Source organism: Contarinia nasturtii, unplaced genomic scaffold, assembly GCF_009176525.2.
Source record: "Contarinia nasturtii isolate CC-2019 unplaced genomic scaffold, AAFC_CNas_1.1 Cnas_scaffold_350, whole genome shotgun sequence".
Lineage (NCBI taxonomy): Eukaryota > Metazoa > Arthropoda > Insecta > Diptera > Cecidomyiidae > Contarinia > Contarinia nasturtii.
The window spans coordinates 4,414,973-4,428,494 of NW_022197705.1; the positions used below are offsets into that span (position 1 = coordinate 4,414,973).

At 35.2% G+C, this 13,522-nt stretch overlaps 4 protein-coding genes across 4 annotated transcripts in view; 2 read left to right on the top strand and 2 right to left on the bottom strand.

Moving 5' to 3' along the window:
• The first annotated feature begins 109 nt into the window (after window positions 1-109).
• Window positions 110-3,518, top strand: LOC116338024 (solute carrier family 23 member 2). Its single transcript, XM_031763050.1, has 10 exons — window positions 110-408; window positions 477-755; window positions 845-1,161; window positions 1,285-1,405; window positions 1,819-1,993; window positions 2,124-2,273; window positions 2,347-2,417; window positions 2,531-2,900; window positions 2,959-3,085; window positions 3,177-3,518. The coding sequence occupies exons 1-10, from the start codon at window positions 349-351 to the stop codon at window positions 3,232-3,234; spliced, it is 1,728 nt and encodes a 575-aa protein (XP_031618910.1). The 5' UTR covers window positions 110-348; the 3' UTR covers window positions 3,235-3,518.
• A 2,294-nt stretch (window positions 3,519-5,812) lies between these two features.
• Window positions 5,813-8,630, bottom strand: LOC116338061. The gene is made up of 5 exons (XM_031763112.1): window positions 8,337-8,630; window positions 8,011-8,172; window positions 7,836-7,934; window positions 7,451-7,760; window positions 5,813-7,388 (listed from the first exon to the last, which is right to left on the bottom strand). The coding sequence occupies exons 2-5, from the start codon at window positions 8,128-8,130 to the stop codon at window positions 6,151-6,153; spliced, it is 1,767 nt and encodes a 588-aa protein (XP_031618972.1). The 5' UTR covers window positions 8,131-8,172; window positions 8,337-8,630; the 3' UTR covers window positions 5,813-6,150.
• A 203-nt stretch (window positions 8,631-8,833) lies between these two features.
• Window positions 8,834-10,716, top strand: LOC116338155 (SET and MYND domain-containing protein DDB_G0273591-like). The gene is made up of 2 exons (XM_031763241.1): window positions 8,834-8,964; window positions 9,159-10,716. Exon 2 carries the CDS (start codon window positions 9,195-9,197, stop codon window positions 10,608-10,610), a length of 1,416 nt encoding a protein of 471 aa, XP_031619101.1. The 5' UTR covers window positions 8,834-8,964; window positions 9,159-9,194; the 3' UTR covers window positions 10,611-10,716.
• Window positions 10,717-10,853: 137 nt separating this feature from the next.
• Window positions 10,854-13,522, bottom strand: part of LOC116338072 — a 3,041-nt gene continuing 372 nt past the window's right edge. Inside the window, exons 2-4 of the mRNA XM_031763128.1 lie at window positions 12,729-13,364; window positions 12,502-12,648; window positions 10,854-12,433 (exon numbers count right to left, since the gene is read on the bottom strand). Coding sequence (XP_031618988.1) covers window positions 10,946-12,433; window positions 12,502-12,648; window positions 12,729-12,767 — 1,674 coding nt within the window. The 5' untranslated portion in view covers window positions 12,768-13,364 and the 3' untranslated portion in view covers window positions 10,854-10,945. The remainder of the gene's footprint in view (window positions 12,434-12,501; window positions 12,649-12,728; window positions 13,365-13,522) is intronic.

Consider the following 13,522-nt stretch of genomic DNA (forward strand, 5'->3'; position numbering starts at 1 on the left):
AATGTAGTTATATAGTTTGACACACTGAAACAGTGCCACACTGATTGTGTGCGTGCATGTGTATTTGGCTACAGTCAAAATGAATGATGGTCGATTGTGTGTTTGAATGTCGAACAAGACAAATCATTCAAATCACTTAACGCTCTTTATCGCTCGTGTTCGACTTTTGAAATTGTTTTACGCTCAAAGATAAAATCAAATTATTGGCGGGACGAGTACATTTTAGGAAATCCCGTTGTTCAACACAGATCTGTTGTTTGTCGCGTCGCGTCGCGAATAGTGGTAATTACACAGAGAGTATATTTTTAAACCGTAAAATTGTCGAATTAAATTAGAGTTTATTTTGTGATGGAAAATTACAATTTGAGCGATTTGCATGCAACTGAAGCACAAAATAACCAAACAAAAGTATTTTTTTTATTCGATGAACAATTCGGAACAGAAAAGGCTCATTTTGATTTTACTTTATTGAACAGGAGAATGGCGTCAGCATCTGTGATGATGAAAAACGTGGCTCAAACATCTTGTATGGAATCGATGATATTCCACCATGGTATCTCAGCATTCCGATGGCGTTTCAGCATTATTTGACAATGATTGGAGCAATTGTGTCGATTCCATTTATTTTAACACCGGCTTTATGCATGAGTGATGAGGACCCAGCTCGTGGACTAATTATTTCGACAATGATATTTGTGACTGGGATTGTTACTTACATCCAAGTCACATGGGGATGTCGTTTGCCAATCGTACAGGTATTATATATCTTTGAAGAATTTTAATGGCAAATTTAAATTTCTCTAAAAAAAATTCATGTGCTCTACTTTCACTGAAACAAACAAAGGGTGGCACAATTTCATTTCTTGTGCCGGTGCTTGCTATTCTCAATTTGCCACAATGGAAATGCCCAAATCCAGATAAACTGAATGCAATGTCACCAGAAGACCGTACGGAATTATGGCAACTAAGGATGCGTGAGATATCGGGTGCGATAGCTGTTTCAGCTGTTTTTCAATTAGTGATTGGATTTACGGGTTTTGTCGGGAAATTATTGAAAATTATTACTCCCCTCACAATTGTTCCAACGGTGGCTCTTGTTGGTTTAACACTGTTTCAGCATGCGGGTGAAACAGCATCGAAACACTGGGGAATTGCTGTTAGGTATTTTCAAATGACCAGATTTATTATATTTTATTGCAAAAAGGCTATAAAAAGATATATATGCACACACACACCTCCCATTCAACAATAATTTCATTTATTTATTTTCGTTCGTTGAAACAGCACATCGTTTCTATTGACACTATTTTCGCAAGTAATGGCCGATGTAAAATTTCCATTTCCAGTTTATCGTAAAAACGAAGGACTTCAAATACGTTGGTGTGGATTATTCAAACTATTTCCGGTTCGTGATAAATTTCTTGAACATACATTAAATTAAGCTTGTCGGATTTTGTTACGAGCTGAGATTTTTTTTTACTAATGTCATGATTTGAAAATTTTGTGGAATTTCACTCAAAATTCAAATTATGGATAGAAATACACCGCAGAGACAAAGCTAGAGTAAAACTATAATATGATGAAGATGATGTGTATCTCTACAGTTTGAGTGTATCCACAATTTATTTATTTATTCATAACCGAGTTTGAGTTTTTGAAGTGAAAATCCACAAAAATATCAAATTATTCGCAGCGAGAAAGAAAATCCGACAAGCCTGCATAACATTGTTTTCTTTTCTCCATTCGATAACCATTTTACATCATTTCAGATAACCAGTTTATATCGTTTGATTAATAATGATTGTTGTCGTTTTATAGGTTCTGCTTACGATATCGATTATGTGGAGCTTGTGTGCCATTTTAACTGTGACTAATATACTTGAAGAAGGACATCCGGCACGAACAGATGCTCGTATACGTGTTCTCACTGATTCCGCATGGTTTTACATTCCATATCCAGGACAATTTGGCACCCCCACCGTTACAATCGCAGGTGAGAATATACTATTTTTTGTGATTTTATGGATATTTTTTGGAACCTGTTTGTTTACCTTTTTTATTAATGTTTTTTTGTAATTTTTAATATTGAATTTCAAATTTACCTCCATTGTAAATCGAAACAGGTGTTCTTGGAATGTTGGCTGGAGTTTTGGCTTGTACAGTAGAATCAATAAGCTACTATCCAACTGTGTCGCAAATGTGCAACGCTCCCCCACCGCCATTGCATGCAATAAACCGTGGTATCGGTATTGAAGGTTTTGGCACAATTTTAGGTATTTTATTTCAATCTTAATTCAAACAGAAATATGAACAACTATCTAATGATTGTCTTAATTTGATTCAAAGCTGGTCTATGGGGCAGTGGAAACGGAACAAATACATTTGGTGAGAATGTTGGTGCTATCGGCGTTACAAAAGTAAATATAGATCTGTTTTGACTATTGAAGAGGAAAAATCCCAAATAATGAAATTCCAAGCCTATTTTCTGACTTTTCATTATTACATTGCATCTCTCTACCGACTTCTTTAGATTGGAAGCCGTCGAGTAATTCAATGGGCGGCCTTAATAATGATCTTACAAGGTGTTATCAATAAATTCGGTGCTGTATTTATTATGATTCCTGATCCGGTTGTCGGTGGTTTATTTTGCGTGATGTTTGGAATGATAACAGCATTTGGTTTGTCAGCATTACAATATGTCGACTTGAGATCATCACGCAATCTGTACATTATTGGAATTTCGTTATTTTTCCCATTGGTCTTATGCCAGTGGATGCAAAAACATCAAGGCGTTATCAACACGGGCATCGAAGAATTAGATAGTACATTGTCTGTGTTATTAAGTACAACCATTTTAGTGGGAGGCTTTTTGGGCTGCTTACTGGATAATCTTATCCCAGGTTATTTTCATTCAACATTTTTGTATTAAATATATGCTCATTCGAATTGAATTGCTAGGAACAAAAGAGGAACGCGGTTTGGTCGCATGGGAAAAGGAAATGTCACTGACCCAAAGTGATTCGAATGAAAACGAGCCGACCTCATCGACATTTGATTTTCCAGTTGGAATGGATGCATTACGCAGGTAAAATGCAAAAATGATTATTTCAATAAAAAAAAATGTATTTTTGTTCGTAAAATTAACGAGATAAAATAAAACTGATTACTTTTAATAGGTGCAAATGGACATCATATCTACCATTTCTTCCAACTTATAGAGTACGAAAAGCATAATTTCCAATTGTGATAAGAGATGATTAAACCTTCGAATAGTGACGATGATAGAAAAAAAAATTGTAAATTTTGCCAGCATAATATGAAAGCAGAAAAGCAGTTTGTGAATATTCGGCATTATTTATGGAAAAAAGTAGCGAAAAAATAATTGTACTAATTATGGTATTGTAATTGTTGAAAATGTTGTAATATTAACGCCTCGAATAATAATGATAATGAAACTAGTGAATGAAATTGTATAATGATATTAAAATAAATCCAGATTGTACGTATTGTTGCACACATTTTACAATGAAAAATTGCTGCTGGATTCGGAGTAATTGTTGGCAACTCATACAAACACACAATAATAAACAAACCTAATGAATCAGCAGCATTTTTTTCATTATTCGTTTCCATTGTAGAGCATAATAATGGCTTTGATGTGATTTTCTCTCATTGAACCGTATGAAAAGTATATCTCTTTATTTTTTCGTATTTACTCCATCAATGAAAAAGTAGAAATTACAATATTATTCTCTTTTTATCACTTGTGGAAAATATTTCAACATTTCCAGCAGTCTAGATGTTCCATGAGTCTGTCTGTCAATGTTTTCGTTATATGATGGATGAAAGGTGTATGAAAATATGCATTGAGAGAGAGAGAGAGGGTTGAAAATTTAATGGTTTTGCAGTTAACGAATATCAACTATCTCTTGAATTCAAAAGCATACGTTTTGTGTAACAATCGAACCCCTGCTCTTGTTTCGCTCTTCTATACACGTTCATTCATCAATTTGTTTCATTTTGTATGTGTGTCCAGGCAACAATAACTTATTGTGCTGATTCATAATTCGTAACAATCGAGAATATGTTGGTTACGCATTGAAAAGACGTTCAAAAACTCTAAAGTTTACTCTCTTCGAATGGATTCATTGTGTGCAGAAAATTGTGTATTTTGAGAATAAGCTTAATGGATGGAATAGTGTAAAATGTATAGTCTCCCATGGGCGCTTGATGTGTGTATGTTGAAATATAACGTATGTTTATTACACCGGTGCATGGTTCTTTTTTTTTTCATTTTATCGTTTGTTTGGATCCACGCTCTGAGTATATACAACATTAAAGATGAAGCTGCAAGCATCAAAGAGAGAAAGTATGTGTGTGTGAGAGAGAAAATAGCTCGCTGGCATGAGCAAGTAGTTTGTAAGACCAAGTTGCTAGGAAGAAGACGACGGCAACAGACAATTTTATAAATAGTCTTGTCTATAATATTTTCACGAGCACGGCATTTTTGTACCGAAAAACGAATTACATTATGACAGCAAGCAAACACACACAGACACACACAAAGCTACGTAACCGAAGAACGCTTACATCAACACCAAATACCCAACACAGAACAGACTACAAAAACCATCTTTTTTCGTTCATAACTCTCTCACTCACTCTTTCTAGTTGATTTTTTTATATAATGGAGAATACATGCGCCGGTTTTGTACATCAACAACTTTTGTGCAAGTGTTCAGGCGATAGGACGCAACAACGATGCCAAAAACTTTAAACTTTAAAGAACAAAGTTTTAACAAAACCCATGTTATTATATTTTGTGTTATTGTTTATTATTTTCATGTGATATTGTTTGCTTTTGTACTTTCTTCCACCAATTTCTCATTCTACTTGAACGTATTTCTCAGTGGAATATTCGTTAGCTAGATTTTTAGATATATGTGTGCAATATGTATAGAAAATGATATTGATTTCATAAAATGGTACATTGTACGCGTCGACTCAAGTAAAAAGACGATTCTTAGGCTTTGCAAGACGTGCCGTATCAATTCAATAGCTACCAAACGAAAACTTAAGAAACAAAATCTCATCGAATGCCGAATTAAGCAACATTTTGTGGAAAAGTGAATGAAATGGCAAAAGCATGTATATTTCCGTAGTTCTCTCAAAGTCATTCTCTCGCTTTCCACTCATTGGCAATTGCACAAGTGACAAAACTTCTATCCACTGAATCTCAATGATTTACTGCCTTTCTTAATCGCTGTTCGCCGAAAGTTTTTTCCCTTCAAAAAGTTTCCATGCTACAGTAATTCATGCTCAGAAAAAAAAACGGAAAGCAGAAATGAATACCATATTATAACGGTCCAAAACATTATAGTGGGCACGAATGAACCAAACGATCCATTCATCTTGTTCATTCCATCGATACATCACATTCAATTTCAATATTCATTCCTAATGCGATTGTCATACGAGAATACACAGTATGATGTATATGATTCAATTAATGTGAAAAAGTTTTTTTATGGTGAGGAATGTTTTAGTTTTCTTTCTGAACCAAATTCTAAATATATTTTCATTGATAAACTATTGTAGACTTATCAATGCATAATATTCGGGCTTTTTTCTTTTATAAAAAAATAGTTGATTGTTAATCAAAAGCCAAAGAATGCATTAGTTGAGTCATTTTATTCACTTCGCTCAGTGATTCGTGACAGTTAATTACAGCTACAATTACAATTAAATTTGATAACGCATATAATTTGTTGACAGAAAATAGAAAGACATTTTATTTATAAAAATTTTTTAAACAGCAAAACTTTGCCTCTGTGTTAGTTGCTAAAAGAATCATTTTTAATTTTTGATTTTACTGGATTTTTTTTTGTTTTTGACAATTTTCTAAAATTTATCAATAATATTTAGTTGTATTGGGTGGAATGTTCATAATACGAAAATCTCTCTACAATAAATTATTTGACGAAAAAAAATATGTGAAGACGAGAAAAATGTTAATGTACGAATAAATGTTAGTGACACTTTTTTTACCAAAGTATATTCACTGTTGATTTTTATGCACGTTCAGAGACAAACAAAATAAAAAAAAAATTATGAAAAATTATTGGATAAATAATAAATTCAACGGATCTTTTACTCTGGTTTATCGCTGCCAACTTGAATGTAGATGTAGTTGTTTTTGGACTCCATTTCAAGGTATTCGACGGTGTTTGGGAAGAATTTGGTTGTTTTTCGGAATGCAGCCATAATATCGGCTTCAAGTTTTCTGTCTGCAGTTTTTATAGGTTTTTTTGTGTTGACAATCAAGACTAAAACGTTACTGTCAAATGGAACTTTCACACATTTATTCTGAAAAATGACAATACGCTCTGTTCCATGACATTTGCAATTGTAATGATGTGATATAGAGAATTCTTCAAGATTTTTGAATTTTTCTTTTTCATCAGTTTCCGTTTCACAATTCAAAAAAATTGTATTTAATTGCATGTTTGGCATTCGACACAGACGTTTAGCACATTTTCCTAAAGCATTCAAATGATGCCTTTCAACTTTCAACACCGATAATTTAAGGCCACGTAATTCGCTTAAACCGACCACAGAGTCAAGTAGGCCATTCAATCCTTCAAACGTGCGCCGAATCAGTGCCAACGTCGTTAAGTTCTTCAATGTTCTGCCGATGGTTTGAATTGTCGGAATATCAAGATCACATTCAACTTGCAAGGCTTCCAGTTGGTCGTTTAGTTCAATGAATTTTCGAAATTTTTCAAGAAATTTAACATCGGAATCGCTTGTGCATAGATAGAGTTCATGCAATGTTGGCCATTTTAAAACGGGCGCTTCGTTGAAATCTCCATCCATATCAATTCCATTCAAGTGAAAACTTCTAACTTGCGGACAATAAGCGGGCAACACAAAGAACAGATTGCCATTGTACTCCGTATGAATATTAAATGTATGCAACATTTGCAAAACAGGCACAAAAGATGCCAACATGCATGGTGTTATGTACTCGTGTCGAATTGTCAACGTTTTAAATTTTGGACCAACTTTGTTGCACACAATTTCGGCGATGTTCTTTTCAAATTCGTAATCTTCCAAACAATAATATCCGTCCTCCATGTTAGCATCATATTCATCACCATATATGTCTGTTTCAATTTCCATGTCAAAATAATCATCAGGTTCGGGATTTTGGGGGACGACTGTTTCGACAGAGCATTCCGATGCATCGGTTTCATCGTCGGTGTCTTCATCATCTTTTTCATCTCTCTCTACCTCCTTGATCGCCTCTCCCACAGGAAAAAACTCCAATGAAGAGGATTCTTCATAGTCTTCATCGCCAGGCGCTAATTTGTATGCCAAATCCAATCCTGAAAAAATGTAAAATTTAATGAACCAAACTGTGGAGATGATATTTATTTATTTTAATTACCCTCTATTGAAAATGCACAAAGGCGAAGCAATGAACGGAAAAATTTAAGCAAAAATCGACCGGTTATGTCAATTCTGAATATGCATTGTGGATTCTCATTATCAACGTCAGTAATTCGTTTGGACAATGCATTCACTTCTTCCAATTTAGTTTGTCGCGTCGAAATTTTCCATGTATCTATTGGCATCACATAATCCAAGTCGTTTGACACCTTTTGCTTAAAACGATTGTGCATGAACGCTTTGTACGCATCTTCGCTGCGTTCAAATGTGACATATACATCATGATCGGTTGGTGAACAATTGCATACCTAAAATAAATGACGGCCACATGACGTTTTAAACTACCGAAATTTCGCAGCACAAACAAAATAAAAACAGCATACCGTTTGAACCACTTCAATTTTGCCAAATTGTGCAAATGCTTCGCCAATTTTTTTATTGAGCTCGATTCTAACGGCATTGAGTTCGTCATTTGCAACGGGCTGAAAATAGACAAAATAAAAATAAAGATGGTTGAACATAGATTTTTTTTTTTTCAGAAAAAATGACTTTTCTTACGGTCATCTTCCATCGTACGAACAATATCTTGATGATGAAAAAATTGACTTTATCGTACTCGTCCTCTGCATTAATTAGTCTCCATTTTCTATCGTTCCAAATGAATAATTTTCTGGACATTTTGTTCGAACTCCAGTGTTATGTCTGAACGGAAAATATGATCTACAATCGAAACGAAAATCAATTTCAATGATTAATACACCAATTGCGTGAAGCGTTGAGATTCAAACGAAATATTTGGCTTGATATCGGCGCCATTGATGTTGCAAATGGAATTTATTTTTTGTTTAATATTGTTTGGCATTAAACTAAATACAAAACTATACCTTGTATGGTGTTAGTTTATCGTCGATACGCTCGTTGCCGGTTTTGAAAAGAAACGCAAATTACTAACATCAAATAAACAAATGAATTCGGGATAACAAAACAGAAATCAAGCTAGCCGACAGTGCACTGTATTTATGATTTAACAATTAACGTGAACAAAATGACGAAACGAAACCAAACGAAAATTGAAAATTTATGTGTATTATTTAGCACTAAACCTCTCCAACTATGCTGTGATGTGCGGAATTCAATTTTTGGATGTTTGCAATGAAGAATGCACGCGTCAATATGAGATGAATTTTGACGTTGCGAGTGTTTGCTTCAGCACACAAATACATTCACGATGACGGACGTTAATTGTACATTGGGACGTTGATACACTGATACGTTCAATTAAGAGATGAAGATGCTGTGCTGTCAGCGCAAATTTGGCGCCAAACTACATAGACACATGAAACTGGTTGGCTGTACTTGTCAATTTGTGACATTTTATTACGGTGTGTGTTTCGTGTTATCATTGTTGTCTATCATTGTTGAAAAATCAAAATAGTCGAACCAAAGGAATTATTTGAGCAATCAGAGATTGTTTTGCAGTTAAAAGAAAGTTTGAGTGTTTTTCCACGAAAGGTAAGTTAAATTCATATTCTGGAATCGTTGAAAAAACATAGTAATATAAATATAAATATTGCCATGTGATAACGGTTTTGTTATTGTAATATGAGCCATGCGATATTTGTATGAAAATTCATGATTTTTGAAAGATTCAGGAATAAATTTCAGTGTAAGAAAATAATTCAATTTCATTTTGTTCCATTCCACAGTACCCAATTGCTGTTGCTGTAAAAATTCTCGGAAATATGCAAAGTCTATGGAAAAAAGAAGCTTCTGAACCGCATGCACTTTTTATTGATTGTTTCGCCAGCGTTCCGAAGAATTTTGTCGAAGAGGTTGCTATCTGGCTGTGTGGCTTTCGGTCCGAACCAAAAATAATATCAAAAAATGGTGAAACTCGGAAAAGAAAGGCAAATCAACCACTACCAGAGATTGTGCCCAAACGAAGCAGTAGAATTTTGGAGAAGCAAACGAATGGCATTCGGCAAATATACAGCAAAACGGAGAGATTGAGGCCAAAATATGAAAAACGTTTGCAACGGTTTGTGCCATGTTTAAGTTATCCACCAAATAAAAATTACGAAGATTTGGCCAATGTACTTGAAGTGGATACGAGCAAATTATTTGGTCGTCACATTGTCGCCAATTGTGACATCGATGTGGGCCAAATCATTGGTGTAGCCAAGCCGTTCTCACAAATCATCTATGGATCGATCGATGGAAACAACAATAGCTCTTTGCCATCGAATTGTTTGACGTGCCATAAAAACAATGTCACCGTCCAATGTGAACGTTGCGATGATGTCATGTTTTGCAGCGAAGAATGTCGTTCAGCGAATAAAATCCACAAAATTGAATGCACTTCAATTTCTCATAAGATTTCGGATCAATTTTATGATGTGAAATTGGCCATTCAAATGGTTTTAACGACTGTTAAAACTTTTTCGAGTGCTTATGGCATGATAAATAGTTTTGAAAAATCTAATCTTGCCAAAAATTACACGCAACATAAATGGATTATGTTAAATTTAACGAAAATGGAGCGAGATAATACCATTCTACGCGCTTATCGAGCATTCGAGTGTCTGATGACAATGGATTTCATCACAAGCCGTTTCAACACAGATCGCAGCAAACGTTTTCTGATGCACTTGGTTCTGCATTATACGGCAATCATTCCAGCCAATGCATTTATTGATAATGCCGGAACAAAATCCATCTATGGCACGTTGTCATTTTTCAACCACAGCTGTGCTCCAAATGCTTGCTATGGCTTCAAAGACGGCAAGGGATACATCATCACAATTCGGCCGATCAAACAAGATGAACAAATATTCATCAACTATATCGGTGATAAAATAAAAGGGAGCAGAGTGCAACGGCAGGAACACATCAAACGGCACTGGGAGTTTGAGTGCAAATGTGAACGATGCGCTGCAACAGCCGTCATACAACCCATTTCATTTTTAATCGATGATCCACATTATCGATACATTCAAAACAATAAAAAAGACCGTTTTCTGCCATTTGGATGTAAAAAACGAAATCGATTGCGTGACGAGTGCATGAATTTTCTACGAAAACATGGTCATTGTTGGACACTTGTACTTGACGACGTCACCATTTCCTTTTTACTATCACATACCGATGATTCCTTTTGATCGATTTAATCGATAATTGTACAATTTACACAAAAAAAGTCACTCTTTTTTTAATTTATTTATTGAATATATTTAATTTATTGATCTCTGAACTGATCAATCGAAATTTGGTGTTTGGTTTTTTTTTTTCTTTTACATTTTCATTTTATTCACTAACAAATGACTAATACAAAATTTGCATAATTTATCGACTTGTAAGTACCTTGGACTCTTACGTCCATTATCAAAGAAATAATGTGGCAAAATATTTAGCAATACAGATATGCAACAAAAATACAAAACTAAAATGTAACGCAATCAGGTAATGAACTTTGATGAATGACTGTGTCGGATATCTATGCGCTGCTCACATGGACATAGGTAAAGTGATCTTCCTCTTTCAGCACTTGAAGTTCAATAGCATTTGGGTAAAATTTCTTTGAATCTTCAAACATGTCAATCGTGTCATCATGGTGTGTTGCATCAATTGATTTGTTTGGATTCGGTGTATTGACGATCAAAACTAGTGCTGGTTGTTCCTTTGGAATCGCCACTTCGTCCAAATATTCTCCGAAACTAACACTTCGCTCGTTATCCGAGTCGCAAAGACATCCATTGTGATATATTGCTGGGAAATCAGCCAATCGTTCAAAGTCTTCTTCCTCATCTGTCTCATAGTTTTGAATGAGTATAACCAGCTCAAAAGCATGAAACCGTTCCGTGCACATTGAAATCAAATGTAGTTCGCCTTGTTTGACAACCAATGTCGTGATCATGACAGTTGACAAATACTTCAATCGGCTGAGAGAATCGGCAATGTTTGCTGTATCACTGCAGTCCGGCCGTGTGACCGTCAATGATCGCAGATTTTTCAAATTACTTGAAATACAATTAAACAGCGCTGCATCGGCAATCGGTTCAAGGTCCAAAACTTGCAATTGTGGATTCAATTCGATGAATCGTTGGAATTGTTGCCCGTTCTCCGTTTCACTTCGAATATCCAATTCAACATACTTCAAAACCAATTGTGTCAGTGTTGGCCAAGCTTTCACATCAATCGTTTGAATGATATTACCACGCCATTTGAAGCCACAGAATTGTACTTTGCTCACGTTCATGCAAAATTTGGGTAACGCATGCAGAATCTGGCTATTTGAATACGTTTCGATGTTCAAAATCTTGAGTCGCATCAACAATGGTTTCAACAATTGCAAAAACTCAATGGAAATTTGATCTTTACCACATATTGTCAACTTTCGAAATCGTTTGGCACCGATTTTTGCGACCGTTTGCAAAACACGCTTCTCAAACTCCAATTTATCAAGCCGAAACAATGGGATATCTTCATCTGAATCTGAATCATCGGATTCAATGTAGAAACTCAAAATCAAATGATTTTGATATGATTTGGCTTCGAAAATACGTGAGCGAATCTGTTTTAAGTTTAATCCAAGGCTCAAATCGATTTCGAGTATATTGTCGATATTGTTGCAACCATGGTCCATTTGGTGCAATGACAATTCACGAAAATCATTGGTCACATCTTTGATATGTGGCTCATCATCACTCTCATCACACGTATCCATTTGCTCCGATTCCGTTGGCTGCACATTGATTTGATGGCATGTGTCGGCTGGCATTACACTAATCAAATGCTCCGAAATAAACGATCCATTGTGATGAGCCACCAAAACATTGTATGCAGATTCGCTGTGCGTAAATGTTACAATCGCTTTGTACGTACCATCGAATACATCGTCTTCATTTGAGCGTTGAACTGATTCTATTTCACCGAATTGTTTGAATACTTCGTGAATTTGTTCATTGATCAAGCCGGGTAGTTGCTGGAAAATTAATTTCCATTGATTGATTCGGTTGATTTAGAAAAACAATTACCACAATTTACACTTACGTGTGGAAACCAACGAACAAAGATGTTTCGAGCGATCACATAGTCCTCTGTATCATAGTCGGTGTTTTCATCCACAATTTTCCAGTTTCGATCATTCCACAGGAATAACTTCATGGCCGATGATAGTGTTGTCGATTGCGATTGAAACTGAAACAAATTGAAGTGACTTTGAATCACAATTACATCAAGTTTTATCGCTTTACACGAGCGACTTGCTAAAAACGTACTGCACCGTCTTTGACATAAGAAAAAGTATGAAATCTCATACCGTTGTGAAATTCTGTGGCAAATGAACTGTCGAAATATAATGAAAATCATTCTAGTGACGCAAACGGATGTGGTCCTTGTAAACAAAACCCTCCACTGTCGCATATTGTTGTAACCAACCCCCCCTGATGTCAAACAATGAAAAAAGATTCATAACATACAACACCATCTCTTGGTATGCCACATATCTGTTTTTTTCTCCACAATGTGGAGAAAGTGTTTACGTATACGTATACGTTGACATTAATAATCTGTCAAAACCATAAACACATTATTTTCATAACGCAATTTTGCGAGAGTTCCTATTCTCTGCAATTGTACCCGTTGTAATGACAAGTTCTGGTTTTGGTGAGTCGACTCCAAAAAATGTGGCTTGAAAATTTTGTGTTACCGCATAATTTGCGAGACGTTTCAAATATAACAGCGAAGGTCCAACGAATGTTTTTTCGTTTTGTATAGCTTCGATCAGAGTTTTATCTTCCTGTTTAATCAATTTAATACCACCTCGATCCCAACTGTGCTCAACTCTTTTGTGCTTGTAAATGTTTCCCGAAATATTCTGCTGGCATACATCGCACTAAACCATTTTGCGTTTCCTGTTTAAATTATAAAATAATTGTTGATATAAAGAATGTAAAACTGAGAGTAAAGAGCGATTGAGGTTAGAATATCACGAAAATGTGCATATGATTCTAAACGTTCTAAACTCATTTATTGGTTTTTTTCTCTCTGCTTTACATTTCTTGTTACTGTA